The sequence below is a fragment of the Sebastes umbrosus genome, chromosome 7 (assembly GCF_015220745.1).
Source record: "Sebastes umbrosus isolate fSebUmb1 chromosome 7, fSebUmb1.pri, whole genome shotgun sequence".
Taxonomy (NCBI): domain Eukaryota; kingdom Metazoa; phylum Chordata; class Actinopteri; order Perciformes; family Sebastidae; genus Sebastes; species Sebastes umbrosus.
Genome location: NC_051275.1, coordinates 27,523,219 through 27,548,111, shown reverse-complemented (window position 1 = coordinate 27,548,111; position 24,893 = coordinate 27,523,219). Strand labels below are relative to the sequence as shown.

At 41.3% G+C, this 24,893-nt stretch overlaps 2 protein-coding genes across 7 annotated transcripts in view; one reads left to right on the top strand and one right to left on the bottom strand.

Annotated features, from left to right (window-relative positions):
- Nucleotides 1-307: 307 nt before the first annotated feature.
- Nucleotides 308-3,548, top strand: si:dkey-52l18.4 (uncharacterized protein LOC560708 homolog). Its single transcript, XM_037776476.1, has 5 exons — nucleotides 308-649; nucleotides 1,548-1,874; nucleotides 1,956-2,192; nucleotides 2,287-2,315; nucleotides 3,062-3,548. The coding sequence occupies exons 1-5, from the start codon at nucleotides 598-600 to the stop codon at nucleotides 3,158-3,160; spliced, it is 744 nt and encodes a 247-aa protein (XP_037632404.1). The 5' UTR covers nucleotides 308-597; the 3' UTR covers nucleotides 3,161-3,548.
- Nucleotides 3,549-5,931: 2,383 nt separating this feature from the next.
- The window catches only part of LOC119491340 (rap1 GTPase-activating protein 2-like), a 104,470-nt gene continuing 85,508 nt past the window's right edge, over nucleotides 5,932-24,893 (bottom strand). For 4 of the 6 annotated variants that reach the window (XM_037775242.1, XM_037775241.1, XM_037775239.1 and 1 more), the window contains 21 exons: nucleotides 23,381-23,416; nucleotides 20,473-20,505; nucleotides 19,793-19,825; nucleotides 19,345-19,566; nucleotides 19,136-19,239; nucleotides 17,773-17,851; nucleotides 16,278-16,331; nucleotides 15,534-15,617; nucleotides 15,342-15,442; nucleotides 14,469-14,598; nucleotides 13,959-14,114; nucleotides 13,629-13,700; nucleotides 12,832-12,918; nucleotides 12,569-12,709; nucleotides 11,287-11,436; nucleotides 9,734-9,849; nucleotides 9,493-9,591; nucleotides 9,258-9,384; nucleotides 8,310-8,412; nucleotides 8,101-8,174; nucleotides 5,932-6,523 (listed from right to left, as the gene is read on the bottom strand). In XM_037775242.1, the coding sequence (XP_037631170.1) occupies nucleotides 6,515-6,523; nucleotides 8,101-8,174; nucleotides 8,310-8,412; nucleotides 9,258-9,384; nucleotides 9,493-9,591; nucleotides 9,734-9,849; nucleotides 11,287-11,436; nucleotides 12,569-12,709; nucleotides 12,832-12,918; nucleotides 13,629-13,700; nucleotides 13,959-14,114; nucleotides 14,469-14,598; nucleotides 15,342-15,442; nucleotides 15,534-15,617; nucleotides 16,278-16,331; nucleotides 17,773-17,851; nucleotides 19,136-19,239; nucleotides 19,345-19,566; nucleotides 19,793-19,825; nucleotides 20,473-20,505; nucleotides 23,381-23,416 (2,010 nt within the window). In that variant the 3' untranslated portion in view covers nucleotides 5,932-6,514. The remainder of the gene's footprint in view (nucleotides 6,524-8,100; nucleotides 8,175-8,309; nucleotides 8,413-9,257; nucleotides 9,385-9,492; nucleotides 9,592-9,733; nucleotides 9,850-11,286; nucleotides 11,437-12,568; nucleotides 12,710-12,831; nucleotides 12,919-13,628; nucleotides 13,701-13,958; nucleotides 14,115-14,468; nucleotides 14,599-15,341; nucleotides 15,443-15,533; nucleotides 15,618-16,277; nucleotides 16,332-17,772; nucleotides 17,852-19,135; nucleotides 19,240-19,344; nucleotides 19,567-19,792; nucleotides 19,826-20,472; nucleotides 20,506-23,380; nucleotides 23,417-24,893) is intronic. The other 2 variants (XM_037775240.1, XM_037775245.1) reach the window with 1 other exon arrangement.

The following is a 24,893-nucleotide window of genomic DNA, read 5'->3' as shown; positions in this document are numbered from 1 at the left end:
ACATTTTGAACAGATAAAAAATGTGCAATTAATTTGTGATTAATTGCAATTAACTATGGACAATAATGCGAATAATCCCGATTAAATATTTTTATCGATTGACAGCCCTATAGTGTAAATTCATCATAAACTAAAAATGGCATATAAAAACAAAGAAATGGTATTGTTTATATCTCTTTCTATATTGCTGTTCCTTGAAATTGGCCCCTTTCCTGTTGGAAAGTATCATGCCCATTCATGAGGTCATTGCTTTCCTGTAATTTATTATGTGAGCCCTGTGAGAGAGTGTGTGTGTGTGTGTGTGTGTGTGTGAAGGGGGTTGTCATTACTGGCTCACTTCCTTCCTTTACCTCCATCTGGAAAAAGCAGCAGCAGCAGCAGCAGCAAAAAGGAAAGACTGTCAAATTATTGAGAATAGGAAAAGAAAGTGAGAGAAAAAGCGAGCTGATGGACTGACAACAAGTATAACGAGCAGTTTACCAACGAAGAAATGCATGTTATACAGTTTTCCACGCAAGACACGACTTAATTCGTTCCAGACAGAGGAAGTAAAAACCGATTTGGGATGAACGTTGAGCAACACAGTCACAGTTAGATATGTGTTACCATCTCCTCAGTGCCATCAGCTGTCTCTGCCTTCTTCACACTGGTAAGTACGAAGTTTTAGTCTTGCAAATCTTATTTAAATTCTCATTATAAACGAGGGAAATGTCCCCCAGACGTGATGTTGCATTTGAGGAACTTAAGACATGCACAGTCTTGCCTTTGAATTCATTCTCTGTTACAGAAGCTTTAGTGAAGGTAACTCACAATCTGTAAGATCTTATCTTTTAGTTGATATTATAACTTATTGCTGATATTTGATGAGGCTCACTCCAATTTATATATATGTGTTTTAAGTATGTAAGTGTAAGTGTAAGTAATAAGTGGGTTATTTTGTTTATGAAATAGTTTTTAAACTGTGTGTGTCTTACAATGTAGCTACACTATATCTACTTTCTGTCCAAGTACTTATAGTTTTAAAGGTTTATTCCATCCAAATACTAGGCCTACTCCTTTTTGCCCAAGTACTGTTTGTACTAGTTTTATAGGTTTATTCCACCCAAATACTACTTTCTGTCCATGTACTTATAGTTTTAAAGGTTTCTGTCCAAGTACTTATAGTTTTAGAGGTCTATTTCATATAAATACTGTCTAACAAGTTAATTAATTTCAACTTCCACCTTTGACAGTATTACAGTTTAGCTTCCGGCTTTTCAAGCAACGTATTTCAGCTCTTAGCTTTTCTTTGGGGTCACGCGGAAACCACAAATTTACAGATGCACTAATGCATGATGCAATCTTGTGTGTTGTTATGTGACATGAGGATAACTGCATAATTATCTTTATTGGTCAAATGTTCAGACTCTTAATGGTCACATATTGTCTTGCGATGGTTCAATTAAATGGCTTCATTAAAACACTGTATATCAAAGCAACCTGTTTCCTTTGTCCATGTCAGTTTCTTGCTGCAATATAATGAGCTCTAGGAGACTTCCCTTTTCCAGGTTTCTGTGCTGAAGAATGCATTCAGGTCGTTCTGGCAGAACGTGAGACGTTGTATGTACCAGCAGGTGGCAGTCTGTCTCTGTCCTGTGTGGTCCAGCACTGTGGAGGAGCCTGGACGGGGACCTGGATGCGGAGAAACTCAACAGACCAAAAGTTAAGAGTGAGGCACCATGTGACCAATGTGACACTCTCAGACAATAAAACTGAACTCATCTTGAGTTTCCAGAGTGTCAACCAATCATACGAAGGCTCCTATGGATGCAGCGTTAAATGGTCTCAAGGTGACACCGAGCAGGGACATTTGAAGTATGTGAACGTCACTGCAGGTATGTAGAATCATGTATATTATCATTATCATACATGTATAGCAGAAAAAATGTTTATGCATTATTTGTGTCCTCCCCCAGCTGTCCCGTCTCAGAGGAGTGTGTTGCACAGGGTTTTGGTCTGTGCCGGTGCTTTTCTTTGTCTTCCCATTATTCTGGGATTGGCTCGCTGCCTGAGTTCAGAGGTCAAGCCTCAGCCACTTCCTAGAACACTAGTGTCGACACACTCAGCTGTATACAGAGACCAACCACAGCCGGCTCCACAGCCTCCACCTCGACGCCCCGTACCCCAGAAACGTAGCACTCCCTCCCACAAAGGTATTTTAGTTTGTAACACTGATAAAAAAAAAGTTACTGTAGCATTGTCGAAAGTAATCTATTCACTGTCATTTTTTTTTTTTGCATTTTACAGCTGCCCCCAAGACCCAGCAGAAGACTGAGGTGGGTGAACATCCTGTTTCAAGACAGGATGACCTTTGCAGTGCCCTCTACATTGTTTGTTTCCCCTGACTAGCCTTAAAGGTGCAGTGTGTAAGATTTGGTGGCATCTAGTGATGTGGTTGCAGATTGCAACCAACCGAGTGCCCCTCCGCTCACTCCTACCTTTCCAAGACTGCGGTAATGTGAGTGCAAAACTGGTGGTAAGGCCGCTGGCGGTACCACAGTTTTGCACTCTGTGGCTCACGTTACCGCAGTTTCACAAACGTAGAACTACAGTGTCCTTCAGGTAACATGAAAACATTAAAGTCTCTCTCTAGAGCCAGTGTTTGGTTTGTCCTTTCTGGGCTACTGTAGAAACATGGCAGAGAAACATGGCGGACTCCGTGGAGAGGTGTAGTGTCTAGAAGGGAATTGGGGAAAATCTCGCGAGATGGATTAGGTCATACATTGATCTTAATAGTTAAGGTTAAGATCGGTCGTCAGGCAGCGAGTCTCGCGATCAGATTTCGCAATTTATTACCTTCTAGGCACGACCATGAAGAGGACCTGCTCCCTATGTAGATATGAAGGACTCATTCTAAGCTAACGAAAACACAATGATTCTTAGTTTCAGGTGTTTACAAACCAATAAGATATTTCTAATAGATCCCCCAAAATATTACACACTGTTCCTTTAAATATGTCTAGTCTATGCATATGACCTTGTGTGCCTTAAATAACTATTTTTTTCATTCACAATGTTACAGGTGGTGTATGCAGACATTTCCCAGGATGCACTGAGACAACAAGGAGCCACCAGAAACCCTGACCAGTCCATTGTCTACTCATCCCTCAGATTTTCCTGACTGCAAATCGAAGCAGATGAAAAACTGTCAGCTGAGGATCAATTTTGTTTTTCCTTTTTGTGGGGTTTTGCTTGATCCTGGACATTTTCAGGGAACATTTGATGTGGGACCAGGGAGCTTCTCACTTTTCTGACGAATATTTCACTATTACGTCATTCTTGAGCTCAAGACCTTACCTGGAAAATCATTGAAGCAGAGGACAAAATGAGATACAAAAAAATCCAGCAGAGTTGTTTTTGTCTCTCCATGTCTATGGGCTGTCCTGATTACTCCTAGATGTGGAAGTAGTGACTGCTTTAAATGCCAAAAATCCTTCATGTGTATATAGCGGAGCCAAATGTTTCTGATGTGTTCATGTAAATAAAATATTAAAGTATGAACAGAACCATACGTGTTGTGCTGTAAACCGAGATGTAAAAAAATGAGATACCACGTAAATGACACAAAATACAACATTTTATTTTAGAATAAATTCTCAATGGCACGTTACATAACCAAATATACATATACATGTTTAGACATCTTTTAAATTAATATATTTCCTTTAATCATTTTTAACCTTATTAATTAGCGTACTCTGCAGTTACATTTTTACATGACATCAATGCAAAAGAAGTTATTATTTTAATAAATTAAGCGTATTAACAGAGGAAAGGCTGCAGGGCATTTGGGCGATACCTGCTACAAACTAAAAGACATCTGAACTTCCTGCTTTTGTGTGATTTCTGTCCCTGCTTTCCTTGCTCGAGGTAATCGCTGGCCTACACAGTTTGTATTAGTCAATGCTGTTAAGTTCCTCGAAGTATTTATCAAGTAACATAACAGCATCCATGCAAATTAAAAAGTCATCTAAATTACAAAGTAGGTTTTTGTAATTTGGGTGAACTGACCTTTTAAACCCGGATATGAGTTGTGTGACAGATTCACACACTGTCAAGCCATCCAGGAATGGTTCACTCCACATAGACAATCTTCCAAAGACCGACCAGCCTGGTTGTTTGGTCCCATAGGAAAACACATCTGTGTGTCTTTAAAGGGATAGTTCGGGTTTGAAGTGTATGAGGTTATTTATCCATAGTCAGTGTATTACCTACAGTAGATGACGGTCGGCACACCTCCAGTTTGGAGAAGCAGACAGGAGTTACCCCACGGAAACAAAGCAATGTACTGCTGTGGACGGGGCCGACAGCAAAACATATTTTAGCCACCTAAAAGTAATTTTACCTCGCTGAACACGGGGGTTCTGGTCTAACGCTGCCTCGATCGGTTAGTTTGTGTTATTGTGTGACTTTAGTGAATCCAAACTAACCAAAGTCACACAAAAACACAAACAAACTAACAACTCCCATGGTCTGCGGGGTAAAATTACTTTTTTTCCCCCAATGGAGTCTGGTTGCTTTGGCGAGAGCATAGATAACGGCTTCAGTTCCACGTCAGAAACATAAACTGTATAGCTGTCTTATGGCAAGGTGCAATCGATCGAGTCAGCGGTAGACCAGCAACTCCTGTGTTTTGTGAGGTAAAATTACATTTTTTTTCAATGGAGTCTGGTGGTTTTGGTGAGAGCATAGAGGGATACAACGGCTTCAGGCCCCTGTCAGAAAGGGCTGTCTGATGGCAAGGTAAAGCAGTGAAAATATTCTAATTATAGCGTACACTTAAACTAATATTGATTTTTTTTTTCTTTTAATTGTCTAAAATACATTTAGCTGCCGGCCCGTCCACGGCAGTACATTGCTTTGGTTCTGTGTGGTAACTCCTGTCTGCTCCTCTAAACTAAGGGCGTTCTGACTGTCATCTACTGTAGGTAATACACTGACTATGGATAAGTACCTCATACAACTCCACTTTAAAACATCCAAACTCTCCCTTTAAGCTTTTTTCTTGATTAGCACACTCCCACTTTGCCCTGCTAACTCTAGTTTGTGCAGCTCCAGGCGTATGTCATGGTATAGTTGAGGACAAGAGTAGAGCTATTGTCCTGTTGTTGTGCTTGTAAGCAACTGGCTTTGCAATTTACTTCTAAGAGACTTTGTAATAACAACTAACAAAGCGTCAAATCAAAAATACAAAAGAAAAAAAAGCTCCAAGTTCACATTCAAAGTGTTTTTTTTTTTGTTTTTTTTGCCAAAGTGTGGTTCAAAGGTTCATTTAACCTGAAGCATCTTTTTTCAAGTCATCTTCATCAGCTCACATGCTGGGAAACTTTAAACCTTTCTTGTTCAAAAGTTCCACCGAACATAGACACAGATACACCGAGCTAGCAAGCTTCAATGGGAGGTATCAGAGGGTGAAATGTTTTCAGTAAGTGCAACGTCTATTTTCAGCAAATGTGGGTGTTGATCGGCTACCCACAACTGTGTTGTAACCGGATCCAGAAGATTCTTGTCCTCTCACATAGTGAGAGAGACAGACAGAGAGAGAGAGAGAGCATCAGTGGTGAAAAGGGCTTTTGATAGATTGTAAGGCGCAGCTTTGGCTAAAATAAGCTTATGGCAAAATGTGTTGGCAGTGTCTCCTACTGTGAGCTAATGTCCACTAACCAAGCACTTGAGTTGAGGGATTTGAAGTCACCCTTACAGGTACTGAAATGCTTGTCATACAGTAGGTATCGACTGCAATGTCGTGTTTATAGTGCAGGAGACACAACGCGGCAGCTAGCAAGGTTACAAAAGCATCTTTAAAAATCAAAGGTGTTCCCTAGGAAAGCATTTTTATATGCAAAGAACAAGCTCAGATCCTACAGTGGAGAAGTGTGTTGTCACCACTAAGACGCTGCTACTGTAAGTCTACATTATGTTCCTGTGCATTTGTTGGTCTGCACTTTTTTTTTTGTCAAAAGAGGAACTGTTGCCAGACATACTGTTCAAGGGAAAAGGCAAAAAGGGAACATCCTGACGTCCTTTCCATTGCACAATCGACTAGATAAAGAGTAACAGTTCGGCCAACCATTCTTCTAGATCGCCGTGTCTCTCTATTAAACAAGATGCTTGAGAAAAAGCTGAGGCAGAGTCACAGTATTACAGCCATGCTAGGACTTCCATGTGATGTGAACAATTAACAACTGAGATGCAGCAGCTTGTAACATCGGCAAAGTATTGACTAATTTCTGTAGGTTGGTTAAAAAGAAATAATGTCAGCTGCTTCTCCTCACTGTACACTCACAGTATTGTCAGTTAGTTTATAGTGTGTGGGGACTCTGGTGCAGTTGGTAGTCTCGTCAGATTATCCTTGGCGAATGGAAGTGGCTCTACAGTGATTTTGTGGTTGTTGTGATTTTTTTTTTTCTTTGCAGCTCCGTCAACCCGCCGCTGTCCCTTTGTTGTGCAAGTCTGATGTTTCCAATCCACAAAGCTACTCGGACTGAAAGAGAGGAAAGGGAACAGAAACGTTAGATAAGTGGTTCTCAACCTGGGGGTCCTGACCCCCACTAAGGGTCGCCAAAGCTTCACAGGCCTTCTTTGGTTTTAAGGGGTGTAAAGGCCCAGACACACCAACCCGACATCAAAGAACTAGCAATGATGAAGGCCACCAGTTGCATCGCCTCACGTCGCCTTTGTCTTGGACAAAAAGTTGCACTCAAACACACCGCAAAGACTACAGCCGACGCCAACAACCATGTACGTTCTGCGTCTGCGTGGGAGGAAATAACTCTCCACACCAGCAGGTGGCGGTAGTCTGTATTCGTCATTCAAAAAGGGAAATCGAAAGACCGAGGACGGCGAATATACAAGCAGCTGTTATGATACGTACATGAAACAAAGCAGTGTTTGCCGACCATTTTCACACCACTCTCACTCATCACTTAGCTTCATTCCAAATGGCCATGTTGTTGGGAGAATATCTGTATAACGGAGCGATCAGATAAGATGAAGATGAAACATGAGAAGAGCCTTCTGTGTTTTTCCTCTTGACTTTACTCGTTGGCTTGCTTTCCTCACTTCCGTTTCTCTTCTCGTGCACTGATTCGTTTAAGCTGAACAGCCAATCAGAGTGATTTCTCTTACCGACGGGCGACGCCGCCGATTCAACATAGTGAATTGGCCGAAAAAACTCTGACACGGGCAGACTAGAGCCGACGGTGCGGGACACAAAGAAAAAACTAGGCCGACGGACGCTCACCGACGGACCCAAACTGTCCGACGGCCGACCGTTGGCTTGGTGTGTCAGGGCCTTAAGACAGCTTTTAGGATAATGGCATGGTGAAGAGCTGAACACAAGTCATATTCACAGAGCCTTCCCTCTCTGCTTAACAGCCTCATCCTGCATTAGAAAAGTTAAAACAACCAAAGAGCTGATAGAACAATGGCCAAGCGTCAGGGAGAGGAAAACACTGAATTTGTCAAAAAAGAAGCCCATTTAGTATGTATGGTTGTTAAAGATTAAAAAAAAAACATAATACAGACAAAGAATTGTATTAAAAGTTCCTAAAAATAACAGGAAACTCATCTAGGATTCAATATTCACAGGATATAATCCGCTCAAAATTCATCCAAATTGCTTGTTTTACACAAACTTCCTGCAATTATTGCGTTCACTAGTTGGCTTAATTGTACAGTTATTCTTATGCATTAAATAATAATAGTCCTTAGTCAGGGGTTGTCAGTTTACTCAATGATAGAAAAGGTGTCCTGTAAGGAAAAAGGTTGGGAACCACTGAGTTAGAGGACAGCATGCATCTTTCAACACCAGCTCGCCTGTTTCAATGACATCACAGTGAGCCGGAGATAATGAGATGTCGGGAAGATGGACAGTGAGTGATTCAAAAACACACCAGGAGACTCTTTCTCATTGCTTTCACCCTGCTGCACTAAATCCTGCTGTTAGTTTCTGCTTTAAAAAGTTCTAACCTTGACATTTTCTTTCACTTCATCTTTTATTTTATCAGCACTTTGTAACAAGAAACATGTTTCTGACCAGGGAGGCATTACAGGACTTACAGTTGTGGATGAGTGGCTCATTTTGTCAAAGCGGAACTTCAAGTTTGACCTCGGTGAAGTCTTACTTTTCACATCTGCAGAATATGGAGGAACAGAAAAGACAGGAAGGAAACGTTCATTAGAGAATCTGTCATCTCCAGGATGTCACTCTGTTAAAGTGTGAAGTGACAGCGGGGATGTGAATCCTGTGAGTAAAATCGTAGGTGTACCTGTTGGACTGCGGCACATGATGACAGGGGTACCTGATCCCTGACTGTCGACGCTGAGGGAAGGACTAAAGGCAGAGGAGGACGCTATAGAGGGATGGCTGGCCTACGGGGACGGAGAGCACAAACACATTTAACACGGAGGAAGAGATGGAAGTGATATTTTGCTGAAGTCGACCTCAATCTTCCTGTCAGCGAAGTTAGAGGCACTGAATGTTTGTCAGAAAGTACATATGAAAAGGATGTTTTGCAGGATAGAGCCACCGAAACCTGGTTTACTTTTTTAAGCCATTTGCACAATATAGGTTAAAGATAAAGTCAGTAACTGTAACTAGTTACTGACAGTAGTGCTGCTTCATATTTACTGTACAGATATGAGAGTGGTATAGATCTTCTCATATAACATCAGCTACTGGCAAGAAAGTGAACAAGCGAATTTCATAAAATGTTGAACTATTCCTTTAAACCAATCAAAATCTAATGAGGAGAAGGTCTTTTAGGGCAAAGAAAATCAAGAATTTGTCTAATTTTCCCTTCACTGGTGTAGTTTATCGCTACACCAGTCACTTTTTTCTCAGGCCCTCAATAGTGACAGTTTTAACAGCCCACTGTGCATCTGTGCACACTGATTCCCATCCAGTTAAATGGTGAGAGTGGGAACCGACCGGACAGCAATTCTCACGTTGAATAAAACACTGACGAGCAGCGTCATCTGATACACAGAAAGCGAGAGGAGCTGTTAACCATTATAATCAACGTGCTGATGTTCAAAACTCTCTATTAGAGAGCTCTGTAATTACACACTACATGTATTTCACCCATCAAAGCTTTGACGCTACCAACAACCTCAACAGCGCTTTAACAATGCGTTTCCAGTTCTGCTCTCAATTTCCTTTTCCTTTCTCTTGAAGTTCACTCCATTCAAACATAAACTGGGAGTGCTGGACTCACCGTCTCCAGTTCTTCCAGAGCTTCGGTTTCTCCCGTGGTGCTGCTGAAGCTGCTGGTGCTGGATGAAGAACGAGAGATGTTCGGTCTGCCGCTGCCGCCGCCGCACTCTTTCAGCTTGATGAACGGCCTGTTGAGGAAAAGAGACGGGAACATGAGTGAAAATCAGACTAGTGACCAAAACATCAACTTTTACCTTTAGTGTTGAGATGATCTCCTACTGTAGTATCGGTCTTACCTCTCTTTGTTGGGGCAGATCTCAGGTGAGCTGGGATTGGATGAAGTCTCTGACCTCACATCCTGGGACAGCGGGCAGATCTCTGCAAGCTTTTGGTCGCTGCAGACAAAAACACATTCATGACAACTTTCTGGACTTTCGCTATCTGTATGAAAATAATACAGATGATGTCGGTGTCTGTGGTGTAACATAAATCATGATAACATAACAGGAAGTGCAGTGTGAGACCTCAAACACCAACCTGCGAGTGTGTTTGTCCGACGGGGACTCTGTGCTGGAGTGGAGACGAGGGAAGAGGCCTGAGCGCCGTTTCACCGGGCTCTTCAGAGGAGACTTGGCTGACACCAACACAGGAGGCTGAAGATCACAGAGTATAGAATTAGAAATGGGACAATAACTAATTTAAATTAAATAATCATCCCTTCAAAAATGGCATAATTCACTGGTTGACATAGAAGCTCTTTAATCTACATACTGTATAAGACAAAGGTTCTCAATCTTTTTTCAGCCAAGGAGCCCTTACAAGAGGGAGAATATACTGGGGAGCCCCTCCTGTATGTCCCTTGGAATAATTTGATGTAGCCTATTTTTTTCTATAGTGTTATTTATGTGAAAGAACAAAGATGTGTTCGATTACAACGTAATCTGTGAACTATTATACCAACCCAGCTGTCAGAATTTTTTTTGGCATTGCACGTTTCTGCAAACCACGGGATAAACTGAATGTATATGTTTGAAATGTTTCTCAAATACGTTTCATATCAGCCTCGTATCGTGCTTGCAGAAAAGCACAATGACACGTGGTTAACGCTGTGAAACAATCGGTTAGGTTTAGGCAACAAAACCACTTGGTTGAGGTTAACAGGAAAACACATCATGATTTGTACTAATATAATAACATACTGACATAACCTAACAACTGTAACAAAGCGTAAATAAACTACAGCCCTTAGAGTACTTTATATTGTTATGTAACGACGTTGCGTAAAACATTGTTGTGTAAAAAGCGTAGAGTCAACATTTACTTTTGATTTCACACGTGACACAAACAGCGGTCTCCTGGGTAAAAGTCTAATGTTTGCTTGACCCATCCACCTCCCCTTAAAGGACTTTCTTGCTTGTTATACTTAAATAAATAAGGGATAATGTACAGCGAGCAAACAACAAACTTGCGTCGCCCTGAAGGGGTTTGTTTCACAACAATGACCCGCTAGCTGTACATTATCCCGCTTATTACACGGCTACTTACTTAAGAAATCAATAATTTGACACAAAAACGGTCTGCCAGAGTCCGACATCAGAACTGCACCCATAGCAACGGTCTGTTATACATAGCAACGGTCTGCTATAAAGAAATAACAGACCGTAGAACGCTGTGATTGACCAATCAGAATCGAGTATTCAACAAAGCCGTGTAAAAACTTTCAATAACGGTCGCTGAATATGCTACGTCACTTGCTTTGACCGAATGCAAAAACGTCCACATTGAACATACCGGGGGTTTACAAAAACGTACATTGTAGATTTAAAAATTTAAATATTAATTGTTGAACTAGAGAAGCCTTTTGTAAAAAAACAAAACAAACTATATCATGATAATTTAAATTAATGAATCTGAAAACTTTTCAGGGGCCCCACTTTGAGAATCCCTGGTATAAGAGATAGGTCACTGAATTAACTAACCCTAATGACAACACAGGATTACTTTTTCCTATTACCATCAGTATTATAGTACTCAAGTTCTCCTTGCTCAACCCCTCCCTCTCTCCCTTTCCTTTATCCCCTCTTACTCACAGTGAAGGTGCTCTTTGTGCATTCGCTGGTGCTCTGCGGCAGGCCTCCTCCGCTCACGCTGGCCGGGACGCCGCCTCCTACCCCGGGGCTCCTGTGGCGGTGAGACCCCACCATGGTCTCCATGGAGTGGCTCCTGACACGCATGGCTCTCTGGAGGGATGGAGAGGAAACGGAGGATGAGTGGACGAGGGAGAGGAGGAGGAGGAGACCAAGGAGATGCATTATGGGTAAAGGTAAAAGTGTAAGAGGATGGACAGAGAGGGCAAAGTAAAATGACGGTACAGCACAAAAGTGAGGTTTTTATCAGCTTTAAATGCAGTAATCATTTTAATGTATGAATTAACATTTAGGTTTATTGGTGCTATTGCACAATGCAACCACCGGGGGGGCGCAGTTCTCCAAGAATGATCCCAAGTGAGTTGGAGTGGATGAATGAAAACATGTTGTACTAATACTTATTGCTCTAATGACTTCTACTTCTACTCATTCAGTTCATTGATGACAAGATTCATATTTTTTTTCTAGAATAAATAATAATAAGTTCCAGCCTTTAAAATTAAAGTAAAAACTTTTTAATTCTGCTATCCACTGCTGATACAGCATGAAGCTTATTTTTTGGAAGCATAAACACAAACAACAACGTATAAAATAATGTTTATTAATAATGTGGCGATCCTCTGCTGAATTTACAGTAATGCAGACAGGTAATAATACACAGTGACGGCCAGGACAGCAATGAGAACAGCGCCCCCTGGGACTGACTGCAGAAAGTGCAAAGTAGCCGTCCATAATGCCTGTGAAGAGTAGAGCCAAATTGTCACATTAGTCACACGTTCATCACACACACACACACACAGATGGAAATACACATTTTAATGGTCATATTAACATCAATTAGCCTTTAGATGAGGACAAAAGAGTGTGAAGAGACAGTGAGTGACGAGAAAACGTAAGATTCACAAAGAGAAAAGGACATTTTTTTACAAATGCATAAGCAAAGTAGTGTTTTCATCGATTTTCTACACAAAAACATGAATGCACATGTCTTCACACCCACACACACACTCGTCATATAAGGTCAAAATCGAAGAGAAAAGCAGCAGCAACAACGCTACCGATGGTTTAGCACCTTAAGTCGTCCTCAGACCCGTGACATTTAGTTGACCTACAGCGAGAAAACCTCACATTCTCGTGCTGTAACGACTGCGATTAAATAAATGTCACAGAGCTGAGAAAACATTACATGGTGTCACGTATTACTTCTGTCCAGGTTCATGTTCACCTTGAAGGATTCTAGCAGACCCCCGTGGCCCCCGTTCTCCAGTTTGTCCTCCTCTCCCGCCTGGCCCAGACCCAGCGTGGCCTGGCTCTGTCTGTGCAGCTCGTCGTGAAGGTTGTCCAGCAGCGCAGCTCGCGTTCGCCCCTGAAATCAATTCACACATGTAGGAAAACATCAGGATGGTGATTATGATGATGATTTATGAGTGAAGCTGAGCTGTGATTGAAGGCATGCTGCGGGTGTTTGAGTGTGCCGATGTGTGTCACCTCTAGTTTGGCAAATTTGTCGGATTTGTAGCAGGCGTTTTCAGCATTGATCAGCTTTGTCAGCAGGAAGTCTCGAAACTCAGGACCCTGGAGGGAGAGAGAGAGAGAGAGAGACATAGAGAGAGAGAGGGGGGAGGAAAAGGTGACCGTGATCAGCACCATACAGATTACACTACTGCAGCACGCTGTGTCTGATCAAGAGGATCAACCTCAATGATTTAAATCTTCATCTGCCTCAAATCCTCTCTTTCTCTCCACATGCTGCAAATCAGGTCCCGATAACTAACTGAATCTTCTACTCTTGAAGCCAGATTGTTTTTACAATGTAGTTTGTGACAATGATCTGATGGAATAATCATGGCGACCGTCAAAATGCAAGATGAAGAGGAGGGTTACAGTTTTTTTTTATGTGCACCCCAATATTAAACTGTTTTACTTGTTTTAATACCATCTTAAATACTTACAAAAAGAAGTACAAATCCTAAACACTGTACCTTTAAGTTTTATCAAATAAATGTACATGGATCAAAAGTACTGGTTATGAAATGTAGTGGAATAGAAGTATAAAGTAGGATAAAATGGAAATACTCAAGTCAAGAACAAGTGTTGTTTTTTTCCCTTGAACATGGCATAGTCCAAGCGATAATCCGAGGTATTTTTACATCATGTTTAAACCCAAATTAAGTCACAAGTCATTGGTGTTCACGTCAAAAGGTCGAGGTGCAAGTCGTTTTTTAATTTGTCAAGTCAAGCTGATGAGATTCGCGACTCAAGTTGTTCACAGCTCTTCCTCTCACCTTCCTAAAGACAGCTGGGTTCGGGAGAGGAGGTCCGAAAGGAGGCACATCCTCCCTCGCTGTAACAGACACCTGTTGACGTAAAACATGTTATTAGCGTGTATTATAAGTGGGCTCGGGTTTGGGCCGGGTTTAGAGGATGAAACTTGAGAACACCTTTTGATTCATTCATTGCATACTTGGTTGCGCTTATTCATGTGAGCACAATTTGTTTTCTGCCCGACTGACAAGGACCACTGGCAGTTTCAAACACTCTTTACAGTATTTTTGATTTACCCATGTACAGTTATTCCAGAGCCCCTTAGAGTAGTAATGGTGTCCGGTTTGTACCTTGTACGTTGTGTGCTCTGTACAGGGGTTCTCAACCTGCACCAGCACATAAGCGTGCAGGAAATTGGAGGCGATCATGTCTGGAACAAACGGCGTGGCCTCTTCCTGGAAGACTGCGGCCACAATGTCATTTCCTATGTGCCTTTTCCTCTGGAGCTAAAGAAGCAGAGGATGAAATTCATGACATTATAAATTGGTCAACAGATTTGGTTTTGTGTTTTTGTAGCACTTATAAAACAAGAGTCTTCTATGACACGTAAACCACTGAATGCACAATGGATTTATTTGTTTCTGAGGAGGATTTTATCGTCTTCACATCAAATAACTTGCAAACATTTGATCGCAGCTTACATAACGGCAATGTAGCAACGAGAACAGCATAACACAGTGTTAACAACCACATCTGACCGGTTTAATATTGATATTTTTTGAGCCAAAGGATCCTTACATTGCAGCTAAATCCGTTGAGCCTTCAGTGTAACAATAATAAAACCAGTATCAGTCTGGTACCTGCTGGACGTCTCCCTCGGTGAAGGGAAGCTTGGTTGACACGTGGAGCATAATCTCTCTCCGTCTGAAGACGGTGTAGACGGATTCAAAGCCTGTCTGTCCGTGGGATACATCCAGCCCACCACGAAACCTGTCACATTATCAAAGCACATGTGTCATGTTCTCTGTGTGTCCTCCAGTAATGAGATAACATTATATTTTTTGTATTTTAAATGTCAGTTTCATCACATGTTGTGCTTAGCTACAGTAGCTCCAAAAAAGCTCTCTAGTTTTACATATAAATTTCATGACTATCAAGATTATAATTCATGTATTTTAAATGTCAGTTTTAGTGCTCAACTAGCTCCAAGACCACCCAAAAGTGTTGTGCAGTTTGCTGTAACATGTCAGCTACAATTCAAAGCCTTCCTAACAGTAAAAGTAACAAGTGTAACTCAATAGAAAAAAAAGCTTGCAAGACAATAAACACAGTATACAGAGCTCTGATTACCTGTCCACATGGCACTTTCTTTTTTCAGAACTGTTTCACTAAGCAGTTTATCCCGGTTGCACGCTGAGGCCGAAACAGCAGGACGAATTGCTCCAAGGTTACAGTAATAAAACCCTGCTAAACTGCTCTATTGTAATGCACTTTAATGGCATCCTTCTCTTGAGCCTCGTGGACCTTTTTGGTGATAATTAGCAAGTAACCTATTTGAAATTTCTTAGGAATTACTGCCAAATTACCCCAATATTTACCTCAAAATGTATCAAAAATTAACCACTTTATTCTCTCTGGTCTTTTGTTAATTTGATGTTACTGAATCCTGTTTTAAAGCAATTCACTTTCTTTCTTTTCTCTTATTAAATCCTCTTATAAACTCCTGCTCTTACCCTTTAAAGTCCTGAAGGTCAATATTGTCGCCCAAGATGCTGAGAAACTCCTTGAAAGCTGGCGTCTCCTCGTTGTTCCCAAACAACTGTTCCTCTGACGTCTGAGACATACGACATAAACAATATAAGATCAGATGGTAGTGGAGGTGAGTAAAAGTTGGGTACACTAACAACATCGCTACTATCGCTCACCTGTCCAAACTTCTGGTAGACGACTCCAAATTTGAAGGTGTTGTTCACCTCGTGTTCATCATACGCCACTATCAACTGGGATCCCTGAACATACACAAAAACAACAACGTCCTGCTTACTCCCCACGGTTACTCGTCTCACTCAACTTGTTACACGCTTCCTTCTCGCATGTGGTAGTTATGAAAACATGTTTTCCCGTTCTACCATCATGTCCCCAGGGCAGGTTTATTGGGCCCCGTGTTACGTAAAGGCTGACATGCGACAAAATGTCCCCGGCCCCTCAGTGAAGGCAGTGAACTCGTCGCTGCCTCTTGCAGACTGAGACACAGATGGGTTTTATTTTTCCTTTCCTGAGGCACAGGCTGAAAGCATGCTCCATCACACTCCTCCTCCGCCAGGCTCACAGGCGGAGAAACAGATCCATCGTGCTCATTTTAGGAAGTTGTTGCCCTCTTGTATCATCAGTCGTTTTTGAATAATGTGCTCATTGAACAGGGCAGATGTTAGAGAGGCAGGGGGCTTATGAGGGTAAAATGTCATAAGTTGTGTGCTGTTTTTCTGGTTAAGAGGGTGTGAAGAGGGGGTTGAAGTGAAAAGTTAATGAAGGAAACACTACATTGGTTAATGTTCAAAATAAAATATATATATAAAAAGTTAATGATGAAGGTATAAAGTATAATAAAGGGCAGTAAACAGGCTATACATGAGCTGAGGTCAGACTGGTTATAATGAGGATAAACTCACCCGAGGGTAGAGGACCGGGTTGAACTTCAGCCCCGTGGCATCGTCACACAGAAGCTGAAAGAAGAAAGAGACGCATATATTTGACTGATATCATGTGAGAGAAATCTCATAACAGTATAGTAAGGAAAGTATACTAGAGCTGCAACGATTCATCGATTAGTTGGCAACTACTTTAATTAATCGGCAACTATTTTTGATAATCGGTTTGAGTAATGTTTTAAAGAAAAACAGTCTCTGATTTCAGCTTCTTAAATGTGAATATTTTCTGGTTTCTGTACTCCTCTATGACAATAAACCAAATATCTTTGAGTTGTGGAAAAAACAAGACATTTAAGGACGTCATCTTGGGCTTTGGGAAACACACATTTTTCTGACATTTTACAACTCAAACAAGTAATCGATTAATCGAGAAAATAATCAACAATTTAATCGACAATGAAAATGATCAGTAGTTGCAGCCTCAAAGTATACCACCGTAAGATATAAAAAGGAAAGATTATTTTATTCCATTGAGTTTATGCAAAAAGATTAATTACATAGTTAATAGAATATACATATATAAACATATACAAATATTGTTTGACATCTAAAAATCATAGCAAAATGGGATTTGTGGATGATAATTACTTTTGGAAGACTAAAGCTGAAGAAAGTAGGTACTTTTCTTTTATTTAATGTGGGAACGTTTTTCTGTTTCTCTTTTGGAAATGAGTTATCAAAAGTATTCCGGTTGAGTAGTTGGTTAAACCACCGTCACAATCTTCCCAGCTGTGTGTTTCAGGAGACGGGTCTCTCCTACCAACACCGGTTATATCCAAACAAGAATTTGGATATTGGCAATTCAAGGACTGATCTCTGTCTTTGAACGACATTGCCTCTTTTTACCAGCTGCGACAGCGACGCTGGTATTGTTTTCACCTTGTGAGTCTGTGTGTGTGAGTCATCATGGCATAATGTGGTCCTGGAGACACCTTCTGTAGCGGGAACTACCACAGAAGAGGTTTTGTGTACTTCACCAGGTCTAATTGCGAGGATTAACAATTACCCAGGGAAGTTTTATGACGTTTGGTTTCATTTGTTTCAGAACTATAAAGAAAGAAATTGAACAGGAAGTGAATATTCCTACTGTTTTATTGTGACATTTTTCTTACTTTATTGGTTTGTTTTATTTTATTTGTATTATCGTCTTGTATGTTAATATTTGGTTTATTTCTTTTTTTCATCCATTTACTGTAATGCTTTATCTTGTGTTGCATTATGTGTTGGAAAAGTTAATTAGAAAAAAAAAAAACTATCTAGTGCTGTTATTATGAGATCAATAAGCTGCTGAAAAGACGTCCTTCACCCTCAAGCTCCCTCTTTCAGTTAAGAGTCAGCCAGCCTCCACGTATCAAATCAGTCATTTCAGCTGCATTAGGTTCAGATGTTGCTCTGTATACATGGAGAGGATAGAAGGAAATGTCTATATCTTTTAAACTTTAAAGCTGTATCTTACCTTGGCAATCTGCGGTACACTGGGCAGCTGGTTGATTCCTGCTAAAGAGATCCTGTCATGGACTGTTTTGATCCTCGACCTGAAACAGAACAAGAAGAGGAGCTCCGCTGGTCAGATTGTTCACAGATTTGTTCCATCAAAGAGATTTTTTAACTTCTGTTACGCCTAGTTTATATGCAATTAGGTGATATTAGTCAAAAGCTTTGATAATGATGAGTTTAGTCTCAACAGAGAAAAAAGAAGCAGCTAGGCTGATTGATACACAATGTGTTGATACTGGCGATATTATTGGTATTATCACTGTCAGCTGTCGGAGAGGAGATTAGCCATCACCTGGCTACGGTCGCCTCTGCGGGCGGCGCCCACAACTTCTAATCGCCAACATAGCATCATTTCATTGTTTTTCTGTTGATGAAAATGTCACCAACTGTGATAATGACAGGAAAGCTGTCCGCTACAACACCGCAAATCTGTTCAGAGATACATGTAATCATGACAAAGAGCTGCAACAAAAGAGAAAGGAGGAGTGAGGCAGTGTACAGGTAGGCCTGTTTCATTATTATTTCAGATATCAGTGTCACTCTGTCCGTTGGTTAGTTAATTAGTTCGTCCACCACTTTAGTCCAGACTGAAATTTCTCATCAATTATTGGATTGTCATGAAATTTGGTTATTATTATGATTGTTGTTATTATTGTTTTACTTGTTTTAATACCATCTTAAATACTTACAAGAAGAAGTACAAATCCCACACACTGTACCTTTAAGTTTTATCCACTAAATGTACATGTATCAAAAGTAAAAGTACTCGTTATGAAATGTCGTGGAATAGAAGTATAAATTTGTAATTAATTTTAAGATAATAAAAAAAAGTCCCAACAATATTCACCAAAAAATAAAGAGTCCAGAGTCCACTTTTTGGGCAAATAGCAATAAACAGCAAAAAATAGAAATGAAGTTTGTTCGGTTCAGTTTTTCCCCCACGAGTAAATCCTGTACTCAGACAAATCAATAAAGTAATCTCTCAAAAAGTAAATAAACCCAACATCTGTGACGCTGTCGGAGTTACCTCCGGTACCGGGTAGTTGACCGTGTTTGTGCACACACTTTTTTAAATAACATACTTTTTAATCTTTGGGTTTGGAGGGAAGGTATCAAGTATTTTCCAGTCAAAAGGCTCAAGTCCAAGTTAGGTCACGAGTCATTGGTGTTTAAGTCGTGTTGCAAGTCCTTTTTTAGTCTAAAGTCATCTGATTCAAGTCCAAGTCATGTGAGTCGAGCCCCACCTATGTTAGACTTTACAGTTTGGCACTTTGAAATGGGTCAAATTAAGACACTGATACTGACAGTTTCCCTCATTGTACCTGAGCATGATGCGTAGGAACTCCTGTCCCTCAGCCTCCTCGTGTTTCAGAGACATGATGAGGTGTCCTATGCTGCTGCCAGTGCAGTAATAGTTCATGTGTTCCTGGATGTGAGAGTGTGGAGAAGAGGTTGTGAGCGAGAGAGATTTTAGGTCAAACACAATAACTGTCTTCCTCTCCTAAATACATGCTGACATTAATACACTCACCTTGCCTAGGAAGTGTTTGCGGTAGGCGCGGGCTGTGCTGTTACACTCCAGGCGGTAGCTGTGCCCCCCGCCAGGGCTCATGCCCTCTCCTCCGTCCTCCTCCTCACAGAAACTGGACTCCGAGGAGGAGGGGGTCCCTGCTGGCGCCTCCACATCTTCAATCCAGTAACCCCCGAACTGTGGCAGGATCACCTGGGGGTATGGACCACCTTTATCCAGGACCTTGGACAGAAGGGCAGGAGGGAGGCAGTGAGGGAGATAAAAGCAAAAACATGATCAGATATAATTGCTCCGGGGCATGCAAAGTTTTCCAGAATTAAAAATAATGCAAAGTACCTCTACTTTAAATGTGTTATCTATTGTCGGAAACACTCCTGACTAGTGGTTACACATGAGAGGGGTGTAAATGTGTGTTATGAGTGTGTTATGTGAGTGAGAAATGACTCACATCTTCTATCCGTGGGTAGGGGATATAGTCATCCTGTCAAATAGAGGACAAACACACACACTGTTAACGGGAGTCATTTTAACATAAGTGAACTTCACTGACTTTCACTTTCACAGTTGCGAGCACACAGTCACAAACACAGGAACAGAAAGGCAACACAATGGACTCTTAGGTGATGATGATGATGCAACAGCCTGAAATGCACAGTCATCAGCAAACATCGATGAGGGCGTGTCACCCCCTTGATGATGTCAGAGCTGTTGTGAATCAGTAGCCCCCGGGGTTAAGAGCTGTTATGAGCCTGTAGTCGTTTGTGCAGTCTGCTAGCGTATCAAGGCTCCGGTGTGTGACCTCTAAATACTGCTGAGGCCCGTCTGCACCGCTGAGGGCGCAGCGCTACGGACAGCCAGTCATTTATATTCCGCAGCAGCAGGAGTCAGGATACTGGCAGTCCAGAGAGGATCAATTGACAGTTGGAGTTCATTCAACTTATAATCAATCAGATCAGGAGGCTATTGATTTGGCACTTTAAAAGCTCTGAGAAAAATTTGAAAAGCATTCACAAAGTGGAGGGGGGGGTTCAGATAAGACAACCACAGAGCAAATCAGGAGGCACGGAAAAAAAACATGCAGAGACATAATAACACAAAAACGGATCGGCTGTGTGTGTCTGGTCACACCTTCCATCTTTTGGGCTCTTCAGCTTTAGGGACCTGATTAGTGTCCGTACGCAGCATGAGGACGGAAAAGCACAAGGGTCAAAAAGAAAGTTTCGTTTATATTTGTGCATTTAAAAACTATCTCGGAAACATGGCACTCTCACTCTCAGACCTGCCTCTGTTGCCAGATGACAACTGAGTGAGTCATACATGCTGATTCACTTTTCTGCACACACACGCACACACACACACATACAGGTAATACAGACGCTGAGTCATCATATCTCTCTCACCAGCTTCCAGACATGCTAAATTTTCCTTTCCTCAATTGTTATTACCTTTTTGTGTGACACGGCAGCACTGAGGCTGCAATGTTTTGTATATACATGCAGATATGAAAAGCCAATCTGGCAGACACGGAGCAAATTGGCCAATTATGGTACAGGCCCAGTGGAACAGCTTGTCTACATGACTGAGCATAGAAGTGAGGAAATGGGATTCAGAGAGCTGAACGTACACACCACTAGCATCACTTCTAATGCCAACAATCATACCAAGAATTCATTTGAACAGCACAAGTACTGTACAGACACACTCACACTTCTCAGTCTGGTCTGTAGTGGTGTGTGTCTGTCTGAGTGCATATTGATGGAGCAGCTGTTACAGTCACGGGGGAGTCATTGTCAACAATATGAGACTGATCACAAAGATGCTCTGAAGAGGATTTAATTTTCAGTCATAGACGGAGAGACAAAGATGAAGAGAGAGACAGAAGAAGGAAGACAGAGGTGACGTTAGAAGAGGAAGAAGAAAGGAAAGGAGAAACAAAGAGATGGGGATCATAAAGGTGACCTTCATCAGCACCATCTAGATTACAGCACTGAAGCACACTTTGAACACTGAGCTCCATATGTCGAGGTGGCGGCGCTCAAGAGAGCAGGTCGATGCAAGCTGAGGGTCAGAAAAGATGGATGAGGTGCATAGTTTCTGTGTGTGTGAGACTCTTTGATCATCAGGCTGCATTGACTGAATGTCATCAACCAATCACGCTTTCCAAATAACTCTACTGATGTCTTCTTGTCCTTATGTATCTCCCCGAGCAACATATTTGAAAATTACAGTATAAGGCTGGCTTTATTATAGATTTTTGTCAACAAATCACATAAAAAGACCAAGAATATGATTACCAATGTCCCTACCCTGTCTGTGACACTCAAACCTATTCATTCATATGTAATCTTACATAATGTAAATCTTTAAAAAAGGGTCTTGAAAGTTTTATTTTTAAAATAGAAATGTCCTAAAACAGCTGGGCAATTTAATTTGGGAACTATTTTCAGCAGTGGATTATTATAAATTTGGTGCTCTGGTGAGTATTCACCGCAGCAGGATGTTATATGCAGGACTCAAAATAAACTACATGTTACCTACTGTAGTGCAATGAAGGTCATTGGCAAAGAGGAATAAACTTTATGCAGACTACACCAGCAATGTTTGTTATTAGGATCAAAGTTTAATGTGCTGTGTTCATGTATTGCCACATCCAATGTGACTGTTAACAGGCCATTATATGTGCATTATACGCTATAAGCATCATAGATGTTGCATTTAAAAGTGAAAGCGAAACTTAAAAGCAACATGTTCTAACATGTTGGAAAACTGCATGAAACATTCTTTAGGTTTAGGCAACAAAACCACTTAGTTAAGTTTTAAGGAAAAACATCATGTTTTGGCTTAAAAGAACTACGTTTGAAAAGTGAAACTTAATGCTTGTGAACACAAAGACAACTACACGTTGTTGGTTTCACAATGGATGCAAACCCCGACCTCCTGGGTGAAAGCCCTGTGTGTTGTGATTCATCCGTCGCCTCCAACCTCCAACCCATATGGAGTTTCAGCGCCTGACTTCTGCTTCTGCTCCTGTCGTAATTACTACAGTCACTAGAGGTCATTGTCATCTTCTTTTATTCCTTCTTTCAGTGATCGCCCATGTGAATAGAAGATAAAACCTACTAATGGGTGTAGCAGGGCCCTACTGACCCACATCTATGAGGCTTATAACCACTGATATTGCACATTTAATGGCCTGATAACAGTATAATTGGCTGGCATAAAACTCATTCCTTTCAGTGACAGGTCATATACTTAAAAGTAAGGGTCATTCTCAACGTATTAACATTTCCAGTGACTAGACCTGGTACGACTGCCCAACTCACACATTTTGGAGATCTCATCACGAACCATAAACCCTTATTCCCCCTCAAAGAACCAACAAAAAGCACTTCTACTTCTACTTTGTATCTTCATTTGGCCACTTTTTCCCTCTTTCTTTTTCTGTGACTTTCAATTCTCCTCACACCTTCTTCGTCCTCCTCCTCCTCCTCCTCCTCCTCCTCTCCCTTTTTATATCCCAAGGTGTCTTCAGACTACTCAAAGCCTGTGCCCTTAGGGGCCCGAGCACAAAGAAGTGTCATACAGAGAGAGAAAGAAAAACAAAATCAATGAATTGAATGAATTCCATACAGAGAAGGAGAAAATAGTTATGCCAGTCCAGATCTTTCCAGTGCTATTCTTCTCTGCCCCCAGCATGTGCATTATCCAATCTGAGCAACAGACTGAACCCAGCGGGCTGACCTACACTGATGCAAACATCAATGTCTGTCTCATCCTTGTATATGTTAAATCTGGCAGTGGTCCGAGAAAAAGAGAGAGTACAGAAGACTATTTCACAGTATGTTCCATGTTTTACTCGGTGTAAAAATCTCCTGATGGCACAAACATGCTGCTACACGCATCATATGCAACCTTTCTGCACAGAGGTACGTCAAAGAGAGGGATAGAAGAAGGAAGGAAGAAATAGAGGTGGTGAAATAAGAAACACATGCAACGAAAGAAACTTGAAAGGAAAGAATTAATGAGAGTTTCATACCTGCATCCTTTCCAGCATATCGAAGAACTCTGCGGACTGAAACAGACAAGAGGAAGATTAGAAAACATGTAAAACAGCATGCTAAACTTTGACTTTGGTTGTTGACAGCAGCAGAGCTCTCTGGCCAGCTCACTGTGTTCTACTCTGCTCCACGGTATAAACTTAGCTGTGTCAAGAGGGCAGGGCAGGGGAGACACTTCCAGCTTCTCACACCCACATGCACACACGCTGATAAGCAACCACTTCCTCAAACACATGCGTCCTCGAGTGCATTCACATGTCTCTGTCCCCGGGGCATCCACCATGACACATAAACAAGCTGTGAGGTTGATAATGGTCCACATGTTTTGTGTCTTTGTGCTCCGATTTCGGCACCTGTTCAATGTGTGAACACAATGTGTGCAGGGTGGTGTAGGCTGTAAAAGTGTGTGTGTTCACCAGGGTTATTATAGTAAACTAAAAACTAAAATGAAAAACTTGTAAACTGAAACTAAATAAAAATTATATTCTTTAAGAAAAACTAAACTGAAACTATATATCCTGGTCAAAATAAACTAATAAAATATAATAATAAATATGAATATGTAATATAAATAATAATAAACTAAAAATGGAACATAAATTCAATCCAGTTTAGTTTTTTAACTACAATATATCACAGCTGAAAAAAGGAGACAGCATGAATTTCCGTCAACTCTCGTGACATTGAACCACAGAAATTGGACGGACCTGACCTTCCAGGAGATGCTGCTATGCCACTATTGCTTCACATCGGACAGTAAAGTAGCATGAAGATTAAACATTAAAGGTCCTGACACATCAAGCCGACAGTCGGCCAGTTTGGAGTCGTTGGTGAGCGTCTGTCGGCATAGTTCTTGCGGTGTGTCCCACATTGTCAACTCTAGTCTGCCCCGTGTCAAGTGATTTTTCAGTTGATTCAGCATGTTGAATCGGCTGCGGAGCTCGCCGGTGAGAGAAATCACTCTGATTTACTGTTCAGCTTAAGTGAATCAGTGCACAAGAAGAGAAACTGAAGTGAGGAAAGCAAGCAAATGAGTGAAGTAAAGAGGGCTAACAAAGAGTCAAAAAACATTCCTGGAAAATAATCTACAACAGCAGTGCTGTGCTTCCACCTTAAATAGCTACCACACACTACACTGCTGTTGAATCGTGATATAACGATAGACTGTATATAAGAAGTGGAAGTATACACCGTGTCGTTACCCATTGGTTTGTAGACTGACGTTTTGAAGCCTCGAGTTTGGCATTTTGTTCGTCGCCATCTTGTGTTTTTTTTGCAACCAGAAGTGACATGAGAGGGTGGAGCTAAGTACAACCGAGCGCTGAGTAAGACATTTTTAGGCGACCAAAAAGGTTATAATTAACTTTCATGAACTGAAAACACACTGTGAAAGGGTTAAAGTTGTGAGACGAAAACACGGACAACACTCAGACCGGACAACGCCGTGGTAGCGACCTGTCAATCACAAGGTAGCCCCGCCCTATAGCATCC